General features: G+C 40.2%; 2 protein-coding genes across 6 annotated transcripts in view; one reads left to right on the forward strand and one right to left on the reverse strand.

Annotated features, from left to right (window-relative positions):
* The window catches only part of COL4A4 (collagen type IV alpha 4 chain), a 155,161-nt gene extending 137,713 nt beyond the window's left edge, over positions 1–17,448 (reverse strand). Inside the window, exon 1 of the mRNA XM_001110249.4 lies at positions 16,403–17,448. The gene's annotated coding sequence lies outside the window, so the exon portion shown is untranslated. The remainder of the gene's footprint in view (positions 1–16,402) is intronic.
* Positions 14,804–21,738, forward strand: part of COL4A3 (collagen type IV alpha 3 chain) — a 149,510-nt gene continuing 142,575 nt past the window's right edge. For 4 of the 5 annotated variants that reach the window (XR_013402206.1, XR_013402207.1, XM_077957715.1 and 1 more), the window contains exon 1: positions 14,804–16,860. Coding sequence is in view for 3 of the 5 variants with exons in the window: in XM_077957715.1 (XP_077813841.1) it covers positions 16,114–16,860 (747 nt within the window). In the remaining 2 variants the exon portion in view is untranslated. Of the gene's footprint in view, positions 16,861–16,897; positions 17,194–21,738 lie in introns of those variants that run through there. The other variant, XM_028831162.2, reaches the window with a different exon arrangement.

A 21,738-nucleotide genomic window follows, 5' to 3' on the forward strand; every position in this document is an offset into this window, starting at 1 on the left:
TATATTTGTACACATACAGCAAATACATATAAACGTATTTTTATGTAAAATGATACAACTGCTGTGAAAAATATTTTGGCAGTTCCTCAAAAAGTTAAACATAGAGTTACTATATGATCTAGCAATTTTACTCCTGGGTATATGCCCAAAATAATTGAAAACACATGTTCACATATAAACTTGTATATGAATATTCATGGAAGCATTATTCATAACAGCCAGAAGGTGAACACAACCCACATGTCCATCAATGGGTGAGGAATAAGAAAAATGTGGTACATCCATACAATGGAGTATTATTCAGCCATAAAAAGGAATGAAGTACTGATATGTGCTACAGCATGAATGAATCTTGAAAACATTATGCCAAGTGAAGGAAGCCACATATTTTATGATTCCATGTGTATAAAAAGTCCAGAGCAGGAAATCCACACACATAGAAAATTGATTGATAGTTGTCAGGGTTTGGGAGAGGAAAGAATTGGGAGGTACAGAGTTTCTTTTTGGGATGATGTAATTGCAGTGGTTATGGCTGTACAACATTTTGAATATACTAAAAACCACTGAATTATAAACTTCAGAAAAGTTAAAATGGTGAATTTTATCTTGTGAATTATATTTTTATTGAGATAAAATTTAATTTTATCAATATAAAATAGAAAACTATTTTTAAACTTGACTCAAAGAACTCTTCACTTTGATAAAAAATATATTTGGCTCAAATAATTGAAACGTATCATTTAAAAAACTTTGGTTTCTTTAAAAGACCTGTCTCTATGAGAATTAGGTAGAGAGAAGGAAACCAGGAGTGTTCAATGTTACCAACTTTTTTTTTTTTTCTGAGACGGGGATTTGCTCTTATTGCCCAGGCTGGAGTGCAATGGCGCATTCTCGGCTCACTGCCACCTCTGCCTCCCAGGTTCATGATTCTCCTGCCTCAGCCTCCCGAGTAGCTGGTGTGCCACCACACCCAGCTAATTTTTTTTTCTTTTTCTTTTCTTTTTTTTTTTTTTGTAGAGACGGGGTTAAACCATGTTGGCCAGGCTGGTCTTGAACTCCTGACCTCAGGTGATCTGCCCGCCTCAGTCTCCCAAAGTGCTGAGATTACAGGCGTGAGCCACCGCACCTGGCCATTACCAACTATTTTTAAATTTCTAGGTAAAATCTGAGTAAATTAATTCAATGCTGTATGTATGGAAGACTTGTTTCCCAAGTAAGTGGTAGAACAACATTCTACAATAAAGTTTCGATATCAAGCAGAAACCAATTCAAATTGAATACCCAGATCTTTTCCTATCCCTAAATCCATAATTTTAAATGTTTTAGTTATCAACTCAGAGGTGCCCAAGAGAGAGAACTCAGTCATAGGTTCCTAGTTTCTGTTTCTGGTTGGGGCAGTAAAGCCCCTTCCTCATCTCTCTTTTCTGCTTATCACTAGAGACAGAAACTAAAAACCATGGTTTCAGGCTGCTAAAAGCCTAAAACAAAACAAAAGAGAACAACAATAAAATAAGGCAGATTGGACAAGCTTGTCTAAAGCACAACTCAATAAAACAAATTCTTGTTTTGGAAGGAAAATACAAATTGTTTGAATTACTCAAATTGCATTTGGTATTTTTTAACAAATAGGAAACACAGTCAAAAGAAAAACCATAGATATTTACATTTTAATCCCAAAATATATGATACAAATAAAATGCACATGTATTGTGATAAATTATTATGAAAATAATAATTTCCTTACTAAGTCATGGTGAGAATTAAGTGACTTGATATCCTACATGTGATCTCCTCTACATGTTGTACAGAGGAGAATTTTATTAAAATAGAGTGTTGTTGTGGTCACGTTCCAGAGGAGGAAGGCCTGTTTGTGGTCCTAACACCTGGGAGTTTCTCAGTATATTTTAATTGGATGGATAGAGGGATGGATGGATGGATGGACAGACAGACAGATAGACAGACCGATGGATGGATGGGCCAATTTTCAGAAACATAACTGGTATCTCACTAGCAAAAACAATGAAAGGACACTGGGAGTACTCAATGCATTCTCATCACATGCCCTTGGTTACCATATAAGCTCTGTAATAGTGATTTTGTCTTTTTTTATTCACAGATGTATCCCCAGTGCCATCATAGTGCCTGGAATGTATTAAGTTCTCAATATATATTGGTTGGGTAAATGAGCATGTAGAAGATACTTTGGGACCTTTTGAATGTAAATCAAGTATATTTAATAGGGGATAAGAAAGGAAGCTAACTTTGACTATAAGTGAGGGCGTGGAGGAAGGAAGAATGAGAGAGGGATAACTGGCCTTGGGAAAAGTGGAGATAAACCAACACTTTGATCACATGTAGGATATCAAGTCACTTAATTCTCACCATGACTTAGTAAGGAAATTATTATTTTCATTGTGCAGGGAAAAAAAAGTGAATCAGTTTAAGTAATTGTGCAAAGTCACAAGGCTAGTAAGTGGCAGACCCAGATTTGTTGACTCCAGTATGTGTCACTTCTCCCTAGTGACACTCCGGCTTAGCTACCTTTGGACTTCTCTGCTCTCTTACTAAGAATTCTCTTGTTATAAGAATTATCTTACAATAAAAAATTTTAAACTATACACTTTTGTATTAGTCCATTCTCATGCTGCTATGAAGAAATACCTGAGACTGGGTAATTTATAAAGAAAAGCGGAGATTAATTGATTTGCATTCCCGCATGGCTGGGGAGGCCTCAGGAAACTTACAAATATAGCAGAAGGCACCTCTTCATAGGGCAGCAGGAGACAGAATGAGTACTGAGCAAAGGGGGAAGCCACTTATATCACCGTCAAATCTCCTGAGAACTCACTCACTGTCAGAAACGGCATAGGGGAAACCACGCCCATGATTCAATTATCTCCACCTGGTCCCTCCCTTGACACGTGGGGATTATTACAATTTAAGGTGAGATTTGGGTGGGGACACAGAGCCAAACCATATCAGCCCTACTTTTTCTTAAAAAAAAAAAAAAAGTCTTTTTTTGTTTTTTTTTTTTTTGAGACGGAGTCTCGTTCTGTCGCCCAGCCTGGAGTGCAGTGGCCGGATCTCAGCTCACTGCAAGCTCCGCCTCCCGGGTTTATGCCATTCTCCTGCCTCAGCCTCCCGAGTAGCTGGGACTACAGGCTCCCGCCACCTCGCCCAGCTAGGTTTTTTTTGTGTGTGTGTTTTTTAGTAGAGACGGGGTTTCACCATGTTAGCCAGGATGGTCTCGATCTCCTGACCTCGTGATCCGCCCATCTCGGCCTCCCAAAGTGCTGGGATTACAGGCTTGAGCCACCGCGTCCAGCCAAAAAAAAAAAAGTCTTAAAACTTTCATCTTCTCTTTTAATAGCTACAAAGAATATAATTTCTGGAGTATAATAAACGATGACCTTTAAAATAAAACTACTACAGCATTATTTTAGATGCATCCAATAAATCAAAATGTCACAGAAGTCTGATTTTTACCACCATCAGCTTAAAATATATGCACACAAGCTCTTTAACAGGAATTTTACATTGCTATTTTTTAAATTCGTATTTCCATTCCATTCCCCCACATGTATCTTAATGCAATGTATTTCCATACTGAAAATAATATATTGATCACCCTGTTGTGTTTCTCTGCAACAAAATACTTATAAGTCTCTAATTCTTAACATTTTTTCCAAAATTGGCTTTCATTATAATTGTTAGTAGTATATAATTCATCAAAACCACAAATTTTAATCTTGATAAACAATGATCAAATACCAAAAGTAAAATTTTGTGGGAAATGTAGTTGCTAGTGAATGAATTGGCCCTTTTTATTTCTTATTAGCTTATTTAGCTCAAGATCAGTGATTCTTTCTACTGAAATGAGAGAGGTTCAGCAACAATTCTATTTCCATTTTAGTTTCCAAAACTAAGTTCTAATAAAATTTATTCAACATAAACAAGAAGTTGTGAATGAAAAAAATGTGCTACACAAATGTCACTCAATTCTTTTAACTTCTCTTGAGTAGTAAACTGCCATGGTATGAATGTTTGTGTCCCACACCCCCAATTTGTATGTTGCAACTTAACTCCCAATGTGTTGGTATTAAGAGGTGAGGCATCTGGGATGCTGTTAGGTCATGAGGATTGAGCCCTCCAGAATGAGGTGAGTGCCCTTACAGAAGACACCTGAGAGAGCTTGTTTGCCCCTTCCTTCCACCATGTGAGGACGCAGCAAGAAGGCACCACCTGTAAAGCAGAAAGTAGCCTGCACCAGACACTGAATCTGCTGGTGCCTTGGCATTGCACTTGCCAGCCTCCAGCACTGTGAGCAATAAACCTGTTGTTCATAAATCACCCAGTCTTAGGTATTTCGTTGTAGCAGCCTGAATGAACTAACATATATACCAAGAGCAAGATACTAATTTATCATCTAGAATTAATTTGAATGATTTCCAGGCTGACAAGTCTTCCCTCCATTATGATGAAAGCACCCTGACCAGGAGGTGTGGAGCTGGTAGGTTCCTGTTCTTGACACCAGCAAATGCACTGCCCCTCATTCAGCCCCCAGACAGTTCTTACACCCTGGGACAAAGCAGGGTAGTAATATTTGGGGAAAATGGTGGTCGAGGGGTTGCCTTTCTTTTGAAAAGCAGGGCAACTGTGAAAGAGGAAGTGAAAACTTTGACGAAACACCCATTTTCGGAGAGAGCAATTCTACAAAAGTATATACATGACAATTGAGAATCTCGAAATGGAATCCTTTAGTGAATGTTCCAAGTAGCTTGCGTAACTCCTGAGAATCGTTTTATCTCCCAAGGGTCCATGTACTTCAGTTTGAAGATCTCTGTCTTGAATGAGCTGCTAAAGGTTAAAAACTGCCCTTTTCACTGTTTCACCAGAAGCAGGCCTTAGAGGACCTAACAAGCCACAGAGGAGTTGCAGAGAGTTTTATGACTCTTCTCCTGCCTAAGATGCAACTGCTAGGCCACAGCTGAGCAGAGCCCCCATCTTGCTGTTGACCTGACACTGTAAACAGCAGTGTGCCTGGTGCTTTGCAGTTCACAAAGTGCAGCCACGTGTTATCCACAACCATCTAAGAGGGTTTTCTTTGTTGCAACCATCTGTCTTAAGAGCACAAAATATTTTGTTTCAACCAAGCTTTTGACTGCACCAAACAAAAATACCCCAACACTCAGCAGAGCATCCCATTCGTCTATCTTCTCACGAATGAATAGGTGTTATCGTGTGGGAATAGATGAAGCAGTGGGTTTCTGTTCGAGTCTATCACCATCACAAAAAAAAACGTAACTTGTATTTACTCTGTTCTCACTCTGCTAATAAATACACACCCAAGACTGGGTAATTTGTAAAGGAAAGGGGTTAATTGACTCACAGTTCCACATGGCTGGGGAGGCCTTACAATCATGATGGAAGGTGAATGAGGAGCAAAGTCATATCTTACATGGTGGCAGGCAAGACAGAATGAGAGCCAGAGAAAGGGGAAATCCCTTATAAAATCACCAGATCTCATGAGACTTACCACTGCAAGAAGAGTATGGGGGAAATCACCCCATTGATTCAATTATCTCCCACTGGGTCCCTCTCAGGAGACTTGGGAATTATGGGAGCTACAATTCAAAATGAGGTTTGGGTGGAGACACAGCCAAGCCATATCATAACTGCAACAAGCCAAAGTGTCATAGCACTAACATTGCAGACAACAGTTTTAGAAGACTGCCTCTACAGGAAACTTCTGCAGAGGTCCTGTGCCTTTTAAAGGGCATGATTTTGCTAATTGTTATTCTCAAGGAGGGAGCATTCTCTACAGTTGTGTCAGAGCCCCACCTTCAGCTCGGCTCTGTGGAGGCATGACCAGGTTTCCTATCATCTGATTTTGTCTCCCCAGCCACACGGAAAGGCTCGAGGTAAGCCACTGACCCAAAGCAGCCCAACCCAGAGCTTGACTGAGTGACAGAGAACTGACTCTGGGACGAGGATGGTACAGACAGAATGTGGATCGCTCCTCTAGGAGAGCTGAAATTAGGAAACCGAGAGAAGTGAGAAAGAGAGGGACGCAGAAAAAAAGATGCATCAAGAGATACCCTGATGTAGAATTGGGCATTAGATGGCTGAGGCAGGCCAAAGTGAAGGGCAAAACTAAATACAGAGAAAACGGACACACTGAGTCAGCATGAAAACCTGTTTCAAAAGAGGAAAATGCAAAAAGAGAAGGACAGATGGTTCCATTAAAGGATAAACGATCAGCTTACTCCTGAGAGCTGCCTCATTCCTGATGTAAAGTCGTACAGTCAATTGACTTGAGCAAACTGACCTCTGCAGCCCAGTTGGACAGAAGGCACGGCCCCACCCTTCGCAGCTGGGTCTAAGGCTCCACCACCACAAGAAGCAGCTCACTTCCTCCTCCTCCTCTCTTCCAAGAGGGAAATGGAACAGAAGCACCCTGGGCCTTTGACATCCACCTTGCTCACCAACCCAAGTAAGATCCACAGCCTCTTTTCCAGCAGCAGTAATTTCCAGCATGTATATTCAGCAAATGCCATTTTGTTATCCTCCTCTAACTCCATGAGCTTTTTGTTTCCCCCTTTCACTCCCTTATGAAAATCCCTGGACTCCAATTCCCCTGGGACTCCTTATGAGTCTCTGCCCAATGCTTTCCAAATGACAGGTTTGGGAACAAGATCTGAGATCTTCCAAATCATTATCTCTACCACAGAGAATTTATTTTCTCAGCAACCCAATCTTGAAAACAAATACACCCTGCTGGGGTTCTCATCAAATGGGGGAGGAGAAATGTACAAGATTGGGGGACCGGATAAACAGAACACTGAGCATTGGATGTTTCCAGTCACAGAAAGGTAACAGAAGCATAAAAACGTTTTCTCCTCTTCCAAAGTAACATTAAATCTTTGATTTCTGTTTAATGATAATTTTTTATTGGTTCAGTAAAATAATTTACTACTAACTTAATGACTGCACATACTTTCCTTTTTGGCCTTTTGACACTGAGCCATCTGAATACTCTCTTTCCAAAATAATTTTTGTGATTGCTTGAACACCTGTTTCTATATACATTTCTCTTTCTAAAATAGAATTCTCAAATATTCAGGTTTTGTAGAGAAATAAGCAGAGGATCTCAGAGGTCATGAAAGTGTTCCCAGAAAAAGAATGGCGTGTCCTATTCACCTCCATCCACCTGGACACCTCCTTTGGAGGGCTACATTTTTTTCTGTTCAGAGTCAACCTAACCATTTCCCAACATTCAAGCTGGTTACTTGGTTTTGCTCTTTCTAAAATCCCACTTTTTGGAGTTGACCCTACCTTCAGACCTTCAAAGAATTTAGGTTGGTTTGAGTTCTTTAGCAAAAACAGTCACTCTCATCCCACATCCCAAGGTTTTCAAAGTGGGTCATGAGTCTGTGTGGTCCATGGACCACTGGAATGTGGATGGAGCTTCATGTTCTCTGAGAAGCAACAAGGAAAACTGGACAATTACTCAAGTAAATTCTTGAGAATGACTCGGAGTTCCAACTTGATCAGAATGTGCTGGACTATGGCCAAGCCCACCCCCACCTTTCCTTCCCTCCAGATTCAGCTGAACTGTTTGAGACTGCTGCAGAGTTCTCAGTTAACATTGGAGTTGAGTTTGCTAGTGCAATTGGACCAGATCTCAGTTCACCCACCATCTGGCAATATAGGCTTTTATTATCATTTTCCCCTGAGGTCTCCTCCCAATATCAACAGAAAATTTGACAGCAACCATAATAATGTCACTTCTCGGAACCACACGAAGGTGATACATGTTCCAAAAATATACAACTGACTTTCCAGATCAGAGGAGCCCTTTGCCTCCAAGTGAAGAATGACATCTTGATTCAGACTATTGTCAAGTCTCTTGCCAAAACCACTAATCCCCCACATGTCTTGCTGTATGATTTCCCCCCTAAGTAGGGCTGAGACTCTATCTGAATTCTCTGGACTTTTCAGACCTCCCAGAATTGCCTTGGGGGTGAACTCCAACAATAACACTCAACAATTCCACTGGGCAAGGCCCACTCCCAACTACAATGTGAGGCTAGCATTTGCCTTCGATGACTTTTCACCTCTGCTGCCACTTCCCCTCCATGGAAACCATCTGCCTCCCTCCATTGCTATCTGTGCACTCATGCTTAGTGAATAAAAGTACAGCTTTGAAGTTAAGATTTGTGTTCAGATCTTGATGACTCCAATCATGTAAGTAATTAATTAATAATGCAACTAAAAATTACACTTTGCCGTGTAATCCTTAGCAAGTTTGCAGCCCCTGTGAGCACTTGATTTCTCGGTGTGTAAAATTAATACCTAACGGACTTAAATGAGTAGGACTTGGTGCCTACTACAATGCCTGGCATGTAGGAGCAGCTCAATAAATGTTTCTTTCCTTCCTTTCTAATCTGCCATGCAGGGAAAAAAAAAAAAAAAAAAAAAAAAAAAAAAAAAAAAAGCTCACAATATATTGGGAAAAAGCCATAAACATAAAAACCTGGCTGGGCGTGGTAGCTCACACCTGCAATCCCAGAACTTTGGGATGCCAAGGCGGATGGATTGCTTGAGGCCAGCAGTTCGAGACCAGCCTGGGCAACATGGTGAAACCACATCTCTACAAAAAATACAAAAAAAAAAAAACTAGCCAGCTGGGTTGCACATGCCTGTAGTCTCAGCTGCGTGGGAGGCTGAGGTGGGAGAATCACTTGAGCCCAGGAGGCGGAGGTTGCTGTGAGTGGAGATCGCACCCCTGCAGCCAACCTAGGTGACAGAGTGAAACCCTGTCTAAAAAATAAAAAATAATAAAAAAGTGAAAACCAGGGAACACCAGGCAGACCCCAGGAAGCAGGCAAGACTTGATTTAGGAAGGAAGGAAGATCTGGGGAAATGAAAAAGGAAAAAGGAACAAACTATGACAGTACCTTATAAAGTACCTTTTAAACGTCAGGAAAGAAAAATCACAAGGGATAAATTTTTCAGTTAGTTAGAAGGAGATATACAGAAGGACAATTCTAGGTAGAATCACAGTTAGCATACATTCATTCTGAGAATAAAAGACTGGAAAAAGATATACCACACAAACAGTCAACATAGGAAACCTATAATGGATATATTAACAGCACATAAAATAGACTTCAGGATAGGCAGTGACCCTTGATAATGATTTAAAATTAATATTGCAGGAAGCTATAAATAGTAATATATGTGCTTAACAACAGAACTTCAAATTAGATGAAGGAAAAACTGCAAAATTGAACTAAAAAATAGACAAATCCTAAAATATAGTTGGGAATTAATAATCTTCTCTTGGTTATTGATAGAACAAAGTACAATATCAGTTAAGACATAGAAGATCTGAATAACACTATCAACCATCTTTACTTAATTTACTACATACTAGCTCACTATACCAAGCGATCATAGTATATATTCTTTTCAAGTGGACATGGCATGTCCACCAAGATAGATTATATCCTGGATTGTAAAACAAGTTTCAACACATTGCAAAAGACTGAAATTTTACAGAGAATTACACTAGAATTCAATGGTAAACTATCTAGGAAAGTCCCAAATATTTGGAAATTAAACAGCACACTTCCAAATAACCCATGAGTCAAGGAAGAAATCAGAAAATATTTTGAGATATATGATAATAGAAACACAATATATCTAAATTTACAGGATGCAACTAACCCAGTGCAGAAAAGGATCTTCTAGGTATAAAAGTTTCTATTAGAAAAGAAAAAAAATCAAAAATCAATTACCTAAGCTTCTTTCTTAGAAAACTAGGAAAAGAACAAAATAAACCTGAAGCAAAATGAAAGAAATAATAAATATTAAAGAGGAAATTAACAAAGGAGAAGGCATTCAAACAGTAGAGAAAAATCAATGAAACCCAACATTGGTAGTTTGGTTCTGTATACAATTGATAAGCCTGAAAACCTGGGAATGTTAAAAATAATAATATGACAGTATCAAATGACAAAGGGGATTAAAAAGATAATTGGAGAATCTTCTTATAATTATATGCCAATAAATTTAACAATGTAGAGGAAATAAATAATTTTGGGAAAGACATCAATTATCAAAACTGACACAAGAAACAATAGAAAATTTAAATGGCCTATAGCAATTAAATTTATAATTAATGAATTTTGTAAGTAAAAACCTTCCCCAAAGAAAACTTCAGGGGATAATTGGTTTTACTAGTGAATTCTATCAAACATTTAATGAAGAAATAATACCAGTTTTTTAATATACTCTTTCTGAATATAGAAAAAAAGAGAATGCTGGCCAACTTATTTTAGGAGGCTAGCATTATTTAGATACCAAAACTGACAAAGATATTATAGGAAAACTACAGATCAATATATCCTGTGAATATAAACACGACTCTCCTTAACTTAATACTAACAAATAAAATCCACATATATGTAAATGCAAATGACCAAGAATAGACTAAGCAATTTTTATAAAAAGCAACAAAGTTGAAGGACTTACACTAGTCTTGCTAAAAAACTACAGTTGTAAGAATGATGGTAAACAAATAGATATGTAGATAAATGGAATAAAAAGACTCACACGTGATGATCAGTTGATTTTTTACAAACGTGCCATGGCAATTTAGTGGGGGAAAATGTCTTTTCAACAACTGGTGTTACAACAACTGGATATTCACATGGAAAAAATAATTTAATGAATCCTTATTTCCTACCATACCCAGAAATTAACTTGAAAGAGATCATTGAGGTAAAAGTAACAATACTACCAAAGAAGAAAACATAGGAGAAAATTTCTGCAACTTTGGCATAGGTATAGAGTTCTCAGGTAACAAGAAAAGCACAAATCACAAAAGAAAAAAATTATAAATTATATTCCATCAAAATAAAAACTTTTGCTTCTTAAAAAATCACAAGAAAATGAAAACACAATTCTCAGAATGGGAGAAAATACTCACAATGCTTGTATTTAATATTGATGTTGTATCCACAATATACAAATAACTCTTACAATTCAACAATAAGAAGATAAAAAGGCAAATTTTAAGTGGAAAAAAGATTTGAATAGGCACTTCACAAAAGAAGCTATATGAATGTTCGATAAGTACATTAAAAGATGTTCAACATCATTAGTTATTGGAGAAATACAAACCACTCTGCGATACCTCTGTATAAACATTAGGATGGCTAAAATTTAAAAATTAACAGCAAAATAAATATATGGAGCAACTGGAACTCCTATGCATTGTATTGTACCTTGCACTGAGAAGGTAGAATATAACCACTTTGGAAAACCATTTCTTTTATAATTAAATGTACATCTACCATATGACCCAGACCTTTCATTCCTAAATATTTACTTGAGATAAGTGAAAATGCATACCTACACAAAGGCTTGTAGAAAAATATTCATAGTAGCTTGATTTGTAGTAGCCCTATACTAGAAACAATACAAATGCCCAAAAATAGGTAAATGGATTTTTTTTCCAAGTGTAATCTCCATACAATGGGATACTACTCAGCAATAGAAAAGAACAAACTCCTAATCCACACAACATGGATGAATCTGAATATTGCTATATAGAATCAGAGAAGCCAGATACAAGACAGTACACATGGTGTAATTCCATCAACACAAAATTCTAGAAAATGCCACCTAAAATGAAGTCTACCGTGACAGAAAGCAGATCAGTACTGGTCTGAGGATGAGGTGTGTAAAGAGGGATGGATAGCAAAGAGGCAGAAAGAAACTTCTGGGAGTGACAGAAAAATACTACAGCTTGATGGGCGGTGGTGGTTTCACAGGGTGAATGCATCAGCAAAACTTCCTCAATTCCATGCTTTAAGTGGATGTGATTTATTGAACATAGATTATACCTCAAGAAATGTACTTTTTAAATTCCCTAATGATATGGTTTGACTTTGTGTCCCCACCTAAATCTCATCTTGAATTGTAATTTCATAATCCCCATGTGTCATGGGAGGGACCCAGCGGGAGGTAATTGAATCATGGGGGTGGTTTCCCCCATGCTGTTCTCATGATACTGAATGAGTTCTCATGAGATCTGATGGTTTTAAAAGGGGCTTCCCTCTTCGCTCGGCACTCATTCTCTCTCCGCTGCCCTGTGAAGAGGTGCCTTCCACCATGATTGTAAGTTTCCTGAGGCCTCCCCAGCCATGCAGAATTGTGAGTCAATTAAGCCTCTTTTCTTTATAAATTACCCAGTCTCAGGTAATTCTTCATAGCAATGTGAGAACAGACTAATACTCTTAACAAATAATCTCTGTACCTGCCCTCAAAAGTTTTGTAATGCAGAACAATAAATCACCACACACTATTTCTGTGCTATATAATAAAGTTCTGGACAAAGGTGTTCACAGGAACCACGCTCTTTAATCCTTGACCTAGGTCTTAAAGCACAGGTAGGTGGTATAAAACACAGACCTTGGTCTAAAACACAGACCAAGGAGGAGGTCTCTTCGAGCAGAGGGAATAGTAAGTACAAGGGTGTGAGGTAAGGAAGTGTGTACAGTGAACCAGAGAAATCATAAAAAGCTTGGGATGACACAAGAGATAAAACAAAAAAGTTGACCTGAGACCACACTATTCTATTCCAAGAAATGTGAAATCAGTTGCGAAGGCAAAGGGGAACTTTTGGAAGCTTTTAAACAAACAAGTGGCACAATGTGTGTGATGGGTATTACTGACATTTGCCACCTGTTTCCCTCTCTTTCCAGACATGTGGTAGACTTCATTTCTCTGCCCCTTACAGAATAAAGCATGATCAAGTGATCCATTTGGTCAATGAAATGTGAGTAGAAGTAGCCTGTGTCACATCCAGGAGGAAGCTTGTAGGGTAGTTTTAGTTTAGCACATTCTCTTCCCCTTCTGAGGTGATTAGAGAAGATGATGTTGAGAGGGAATTTCCAGGAGGTCCCTGAGTGGCTGCAATAAGCAGAGCACCCCCACCCCACTCCCACTTCCCCACGTCCTGCGATGAATATGTAGTATAAATGATGAAAAAACTTCCATAATGATAAGCCTCTGGATTGGGGGAATTGTTTGTAACCATCCCTAAAGTCACCTGTCCTTGCTAGCATAATGTGCAATTTTAATTGGTAACTCTGATAATTACACAGATGAGTTCCAGAGTAGAAAGACTGCAGGACAGAAAACTAGCTAGATGGCTACCATAATCCACAGATGATAGTGCAAGGCAGGAGCCATGAACTTAGAGAAGTAGAGAAGGAGTTCAGAGATGCAATGGCAAGAACTGACATGAGTTGGTAATCACTCAGATTCTAAAAGCACCGAAGAGCCTAATTGTTTCAGAGGTGTTGAAAAGAGAAAGTTCTTGAAAGAAAAAGGATGGCTAAGAGGGGAGATGAAGTAAAACAAGATTAACGAAGCAGCTGTGGGCAGCATAAGAGGTGTATCTTGTATCTCATCAAAAGCAGAGGCACGTCCCTCTACAATAAAGGCTAGAGGTAGATCATGAACTTAGGAAGAAAACAGGCTAAGTGTGAATGCTGGGTGAATTTGACAAGCCATTCAACTTCATTTGTGCATTCATTAATTCATTCAGCAAACAGTAACAGCCTCACTCATTCATCAACATCAGTAAAGAATACAAAAATGGCCCCTGTCCTAATGGGGCTTACATTGAAATGAAGTGAAGCAGACACAACTATTTAAACATTGCACAGAAAACGGACATGATACTGTGATTACAAATTATACAGGACTTGTCAAAGACAATAGCCACTCATTTTGTTTAAAACCCCTACATGGCATCAAAGTAAAAAATAGAGACCTCTATGTCCTTTGAATGTACAAAAAGAACCATCCTCCTTTCCTCTTATTGTTTTACATTTAAAGAACCAACTGAAAAATCAACTCTCCTGACCCAGAGACAACTGTTTAACAATCAAGACTTCCAGTTAATTAACACCACCTGGTGAGCCAGTCAAACATTGTTCTAAAGGTAGCAGGTGGGGAATGAGTGGCTAATATGGCTTTTAGAGAAGCAGCTTCTCAGTATTTCAAGTACCAGGTGCAAATGAATTGCCAGCAGATCTTGGTGAATGTGGAATCTGATTCAGTGGATCCAGAGTGAGACCTGAGACTCTACATTTCCAACAAGCTCCCAGGGATGCCAAGGCAAGGTTCTAGAGGCCTTGGAAGTGTATTAACCTCAAGGGAGTTCATGGGCTATGCTTGCCTCCAGCTGTTTTAGTACTGAGCTCAGAAGAGCATCTCTACCACATGCCACCATTCTCATCAGGGCCACCTATTTTCCTTTGTACAAAAAAAAAAAAAAAATCAAATTTCACTATGTGACTATTGTGTGAAGATCCTGCACAAAGGGTTTTTGCTAGCTTATTAGACTCCAACAACTCCTTGAGGTAGGTACGGTGAGTATGTCTATTTTATAGAAGGGAAGACTCCAGCCCAGAGAGGTTAAGATCACACTAGTAAGTATGGAAAAGACTCAGAACTCCAGAGTCTACTCCAGAGGTCAAGCTCTCCAGCATTGCCTCTTTCTTGCTGTATTTACATCACAAGTTTCTTTCCGGCTCTGTATCTGCATCAGAAATGACTTGCAGTTGACTGCTACCTCCTGTTCCAAAGTTGATAAAACCAAGTCTAGTCCTCCAACAAAATGACCTGGTTTCAGGAAAAGGCAATTAAAATTCAAATTGAGGAATCTTCTGGAATTTGGCAAAGAGAAGCAGCATTTAACATTAGCATTGAGACATTTTTGTTTGTATTTTTTAAAATAAATATTGTCAGTTTGTGAAAGATAATCATGTGACTCTCAGAACTCTTGGACATTGTCACTTCATCACAAGAACACCTGCTGTTTCATTCCACAAGAGTGGCAGAAGTTTCCAGAATAACCTTCCCTACCAATGGAAAGAAGCTACTGCATACCACACTGCAACATCTGCGATATGGTCATACATTCCGCAGTGTTCCCAAGTTGTAATGAAGAGTTTAATATATGTGCTTTTTATTATTCTATTAAGAATATATCCTAATTCAACATGTGCGTGAAAACAGGAACTCTCAAACTTGATTGTGCATGGCAATGTACAGGACATTTTAAAACAGCTAGAGAGTCTGCTAAAATTGGCTTGGAATGGTCTGGGTATCAACATTTTTTGATCCTCCCAAAGATTCTAATGCTCAACCACAGTTGAGAATCACTGGCATAAAAGACAGAAAGAAGACAGTAAGATTCACGCTATAGTCAAAATAAAAGGAATGGGAGGAGTGTCTTCATTCACTGTTAAGGTTTTGCCTACTTGCATGGCTACAAAGGTCTAAGACACCAATAGACCCCAAGTTTAACTGCAAGAAAGTGGTTCCCTACAATCAGTGACCAACTGCATAGATCATACTTGCTGTCTGAAACCAACTGCAGCAAATATCAGCAACACTGTTCCAAAGCAAAGATTCTTAACCTGAGGATGGAATTCAGGTGATCTGTATAGGAAACTTACATAGGAAAATAAGTTGCATCTTTATTTTTAGTAACATGTCACAGAAGTTCAACATGTCCTCCCTTATGATCATAGGCAACAGACCACAGTAGTATTGGCAGTTCTTGATAGTTTGCACCCACTGGTATTTTCATGTCACATTTCAGTTTGGGCGATTATCTCAAAATACCATTTGCGGTCATCACTACTTTGATATTACAGTTGCTTAATTGGCCTGCTGTTAAAGCTAGCTATTTAATGCAATAATGATGATGCACCTATGTTAGTTACTATATCACGACTTGAGGGCTTCCATAATTGCGTTCCAATAAAACTGATTCTGATTTAATTGTATTTTATGCATTTCACAGCATTCTTCAGAGAAGGAGTCTAATTGCTTTACCAGAGCCAGTGTGGTCCCTAGCACAGGAAACGGCGAGAGCCTGCTGGAGGACGGTGCCCTGGCACATTTGCATCCCAGGCCACCCCCAGGAAGAGCGCACCCTGACCAGAGCTGGGTCTTGTTTTGCCCTGCATTTCCGCAGATAAGATTTGGCCTGAAAAGCAGTTCAACTCAGCGGAGAATAAGATGGGCTTTCTCTTTCTCCTCAGCTGCCTCTTTCTCTTGGCATTTTGGAGTGCCCCGACTGCCAGGCCGGTAACTCGAGCCTCCAAATTAATCAAAACACACACCACCCAGTTTAAAGCCCAGGCAGACAAGCCCAGGAGCCAGACGAGCTCTCCTCTGGTGACCCCCGGGCCACAACTCCCCAGCCGGGCCCGCCACCACCCCTTGAATGCCACGCTCCCTCCACTGCCCCTCCCAGGCAGGTGCAGGGGCCCCGGGACAGCGGTTGCCCCAACTATGGGAGCCTTACCTGTGGGGACGGCCCGCAGCGCCGGGAGCTGCCGCCTTGCCGGCCCACGGGACGCGCACCTCCAGCCCCAATCCACCCGCGCCCCGCTGCCTCTTCGCGGCACTCTCGCAGCCAAGCCCGGCGGCTGCAAGTTGGAGGCGGGCTGGAGGCGGGGAACGCGGACCGCCGCGGGCGCGGGGAGCAAGCAGGGCCTCCTGAGTGCAGACGCCCGGCGCGCCTCCCGCTTAATCTGGGCAGGGCCGCTGGCCACTCCCTCCACCCTGCGCAGCCACCGCCCCACCGCACACCCCCAAACTCCCCACCTCGGACCCGCACCCCACTTCCCCGCCTGGGCCCCCGGACCTTGGGAGCATCACCTCCTTAACCCCTTACTCTGGATCCGCGCCCACCTGCCCCGCAGGCGCCCAGCCCTTTCTCGCCTCCTGGGCACGATGCCCGGGTGGAAGGGACACTGCCTGGTAAGTTGGGAGGGAGGGGGGTACGAGGGCGGGACCTGAGCCACGTCTTCCCTCCCTTGGAGCCACAACCAAAAAGCCTGGGTGGGGAGGGACGAACCGTGCGACCGAGCCCTACAAAACCCGCCCCGGCCGAGTGGCGAGGCGAGCTTTCCAGCCGGGCTCCCCGAGCCGCGCTGCGCAGGAGACGCGGTGGCCTGAGAGCCTGCGAGTCCCCGGACTCGCCCGGGCTCTGAGCGCGCGCCCACCATGAGCCCCCGGACGGCGCCCAGATCGCAGGTGCTCCTGCTGCAGCTCCTGCTGGTGCTCCTGGCGGCGGCGCCCACGGCCAGCAAGGTGAGTGGGGGCTGCGCGACCCCCACCCCGCACTTCCATCCCCCCTCCCCGCGTCCGGGGGACACGCTGGCCCCACCCGCAGCGGCGCGGTAGTGTAGCAGCTGCCCGACTAGTGGCGGGGCTGCGGGCTTCACGCAGGTCCCGGGACAGGCAGCGTGCGGAAGGGAGCAAGCGAGCGGGGATGCCCCGGAACAGGTGGAATGCGCGGAGCAGGGGGAAGAAGCGAGGAGGGGGTTTGTCCAGTGCCTAGGAATCAGAGACGGCGGGGACAGGCCTCCAGAGGTCAGTAAATTAAAAAATAGACGCATAGGTAATCGCCAGGGATGATACGTGAGAACACCGGATGTGGAGATGCACGGTGTCAGGCTGGTGAATCAAATCAAGCAGCTTGGCCGAGCGCACAGAGGGCTGGCAGGAGACACCTGCAGGGAGTTCCAGCCGCCTCTTCCTAGCCGGGACCTCGCACTAAATCCTGACCTCTCTGGGGCTCAATTTCTTCCTTGCAAAACTTGCCCTCCAGTTTTCCTTTGCTATTGTTGGGAAAAGCAAACGCTATCACTGAAAAATTAAGAGCACCTTAGAAATCGAACTCAGGTTAGAATCAATTAAGCAATCTGTTACTTTGATTTTGACTTGGAATTTGAGTGAAACCGGATTTATTTAAATCCGCGCCATATTCCTTATTCTTTGCCATTAAAGAGAAATTGATTGTCCTCGAAACGATTGTGCCTCCTAGAGCAGATCGTTGATTTTACCTTGTGAAAGTAAACTTTACTTGATTAGAAAGGAAGAAAAACTAATTATTCACTGACAATGTGATTAGTTACATAAAAAAAACTAAGAGTATCTACAAACTGTTAGAAATAATAAGAAAATTCGATAAGATTGCTTGATCCAACATCAAAAATTAAAAAAATCAGTAGCATTTCTGTGCACCCTCCATGTGTGCACTTGATTTTACCTTGTGAAAGTTAACTTTTCAGATGCTTTGTGTTATTTTTACACTTTAAAAAGTTAATTTGTGTGATAACGTGGCATAGGAAATTTCATTTCCAAGGATGAGCAGATGTTTTTACAAATGTTATTGAGATTATGATTGGAAATTAACGGTCACAGAAATATTTATATATGTTACATGCAAAGAATTTTAGAACCTATGGTCACATATCATCCAAGTTTTTCCTATTTAAATTAAATGAAGACATTGCAGACAGTACAGGTGAAACTAAAGCCCTCTCCGACACCCCCATGTCTCTCCCCATTTCCCTGTCTTCCAAGAGGTATCAACTCTTACCACTTTCATGTTGTTTTCCAAACACTTTCCATGCATTTACACACACATATATGAACCCACAAACTATGTATGTTTTGTTGGCTTTTTAACATAAATGATACTGTTCTGTATTCCTTTGCAACCTGTAGACCAGTCCATGTCAGTATTTAAGATCTTCCTGTTTTTCTTTTTGCTTTCTTGCAGTTTTTCACAATATGCCAAAGTTAATTGAACCATTTCCCTATCATTTTATATTTAGGTTATTCACTATTTCACATTCTAAAGGACATTTGTGATCCATGTCATCTCTTTATGTAGCTGGTTCTAACAAAAATGCACTTTGCATAGATTAGGAATTCCCAGTCCAGGTATTTAAATGCTGCTGGGCACGACAGATAAAACTCATGCAAGTCAGTGGGGATTATCTACCAGCTTGAACCAGGACAAATAAATCCAAAAAAGCAAAATCCTAAAGGAAATGTATGTTGTGGGGAAGCCTGGAGAAGCGATCCAGAGCAGGGTTTGCACGTGTTTCTGAATTTAGAAGAGGAATGAGATCAGGGAGGGGTGGAAGAATTGTACTTGTGTAAGGATCAGTCTGAAAAAGTAATGCTTGGGGACCATGCAAACTCTAATTATACCATTTTTCAATTCTGTTGTTATATTCCTTTATTATTTTTATATGTAAACTTTACTGCTTTGGGTTCGGCCACATCTTGGTGACTTCTTGCTGAAATTAATCCATTTGTATTGTTTTTCTCATCACTTGAAGTAAGTCTTTCATTAAAAAGTTTTCAGGATTATCATTTCCAGTGTACCTGCCGGGTTAGAGAGAATATGCTAGTAAAATAATGAAATGTGCCTTCATCTTGTAGAAAAAGGAATCACAGCATTCACTGATAATCAGGCAATGTGCACCAACATGGCTCCCTTCACAGAGAAACTCTGCTGTTGGGCAAGGCTGTTGACCACTCTGAGCCTCAGTTTTCTCATCTGTAAAATGAGAGAGTTGAAACCCCAATGGGGCCAGCAGGTGAAGTAAGGAGCAAGGCAATGGGGTAAGAGACAATCTTCAGAGCCTAGTTGTTAACATGCTAGAAGTCAAGCCCAATTGTGCCAGAATCACTTCAAGAGGGAAGTTGGGAATCCAGTGTTTATTAGAAACTTCCCAAATTCTAAATATTAGCAATAAGCCAAAACTTCACAAAAACATAGCATGGGCCAAACAATGTATAAGTGAGAGTTAAATGTAACTTTGGAGCCATTATATTTTATTATTTTTGTTCTACTCTAGTTAAGGATGTGTTTCGCTCTAAATTTCTTCAGTTTTACTTTAGCGTTTCTCAAAACAGGGAAATAGCAGTGGTGTTGACTCTACATGCTAAGTTTGTTTAGACGGGGTGGAACTGTCCACCCACACAATTTGTACTGATGTGCCCAGAATGAAATATCTCTGCTGCTTTGCACAGGCATCCAGTTCCAGGCTGGCTGCCCAGCGCATCCCCAGGTTTTATAACTGTCAGGACCCAGCTCACCCACTTGAGACAGGGAGTCACCTTGTTTTTGTCTCAGGCAACAGACCTGGGAGTGGAGGTATAGAAAGCCCCGTCTTTGATTTCTGGATAAGGTGATGTTCACACATTAAGACATCATGGTTTATCCTTCTTCTTGCCTTAGCATTCCAGAAAGGGCAACAATATGAGAAGCAAGTATTAAAAGTTGAAAAACACCTGCATTTGGGGAGAATGCTTTCTCGTCAGACTTCATTTTCAAATTTAAGCACTTTCAGTTAAATTAGAAAACAAAAAGTAATGGAACAGACACCAATTTATCTATCCCTGAGATTAAGCAAGTATTAATATACTTTGACTTGTTTGTTCTCAGATTTCTACCTTTAAGAAAAAAAAAATCTGAATACAGAAAGTCATACACACATGATTTACTCCCTCTTTTATCCCAAAAAGTTTATGTATGTAATTTACCTGCACAGTTTTGCATTGTGTGTGTGTGTGTGTGTGTGTGTGTGCTCTGTAAAAAATAAATATTACTGTTTTGTGGTCTTTCAGATGTAATAAATAGTTTCACATTATACATATCTATTGGAGCTTATTTTTTATCACTCCATATTATGTTTTTGAATTTTATCCATGTTGGTACATATAGATACAATGTATTTGTAGTATTTAGTATCCAGCTATATAAAGTATGGTTTATTTTTCCATCTTCCTAAACATAGTAAGCTTGTCTTTATATTTTCATTTTATAAAGTTGCAAGGCATATTTTGATATATGCACCATTGTGACAACTAGAATTTGAATTCCTAAGTTCATAGAGAAAACAAATTTAAATATATTAGGAATTGACAAATTCATCTGCAAAAGGGTTGTGCCAACAATGTACCAGAGTGCCTGTTTCCCTATATCTTCAGCAAAGCTTGTTTCCCTGTATGTTCAGCAAAGCTTGGTGTGCTTAGATGTTAATGGTGTGAAATGAGATCTTGTTTTGACTAGTGAGTTTGTAAAGTTTTTCGTATTTTACTTGGCCATTTATATTTCCCTCAGTGTGAACTGCATAGTACAACTTTCTGCCTGTTTATCTATTGTGAACTTCACCTTTTTGTTGCTAATTAGTTAGAAGTTATTTATATATTTGGATACAAAATTTTTGTCATTAAAGTGTATAGCAAATATTTTATTCCAATCTGGTTTATCTTTGAGTTAGTGCTTTCATGTATAATACTGTTTTCACTATAATCTCAAACTGATTTTTTTTTTTTTTGGCATTTTGTCTTTTGTACCTTGTCAAACATTTTTTTTCTTTTCCTGGGATTATAGGAATGTTCTCCCACATTTAAAAAAAGTTTCATAGTTTAACTCTTTTCCAGTTAGATCTCTTAATCATGGAATTATTTTCTGCTTATGAGATCTACTTTTATCTTTTTCCATGTAGATGACAAATTGTCCCAGCATTTTAAATCAAATAGTATATTCTTTCCTTCAAAGTTTTGCAGTGTTATAGCTGCAAACATGTATACCATTTATATGTGGGTCCATCTGTAAACTCTCTATTCCATTGGTCTAATTTTTTTTGGCCCTTCACCAATACCACACTGTTTTTGATCACTATGTTTACATTAAATCTATATCTGGTAGGACAAGTAGAAGATAGAACCGCTATCCCCGTTATTATTATTCTTTAAATTTATGACAGATATTCTTTCCTCTTTGTTCTTCTGGCTGAGTTTTAGCATCTGCACATCAAAGATCCATCA

The sequence above is a fragment of the Macaca mulatta genome, chromosome 12 (genome assembly GCF_049350105.2).
Source record: "Macaca mulatta isolate MMU2019108-1 chromosome 12, T2T-MMU8v2.0, whole genome shotgun sequence".
NCBI lineage: Eukaryota > Metazoa > Chordata > Mammalia > Primates > Cercopithecidae > Macaca > Macaca mulatta.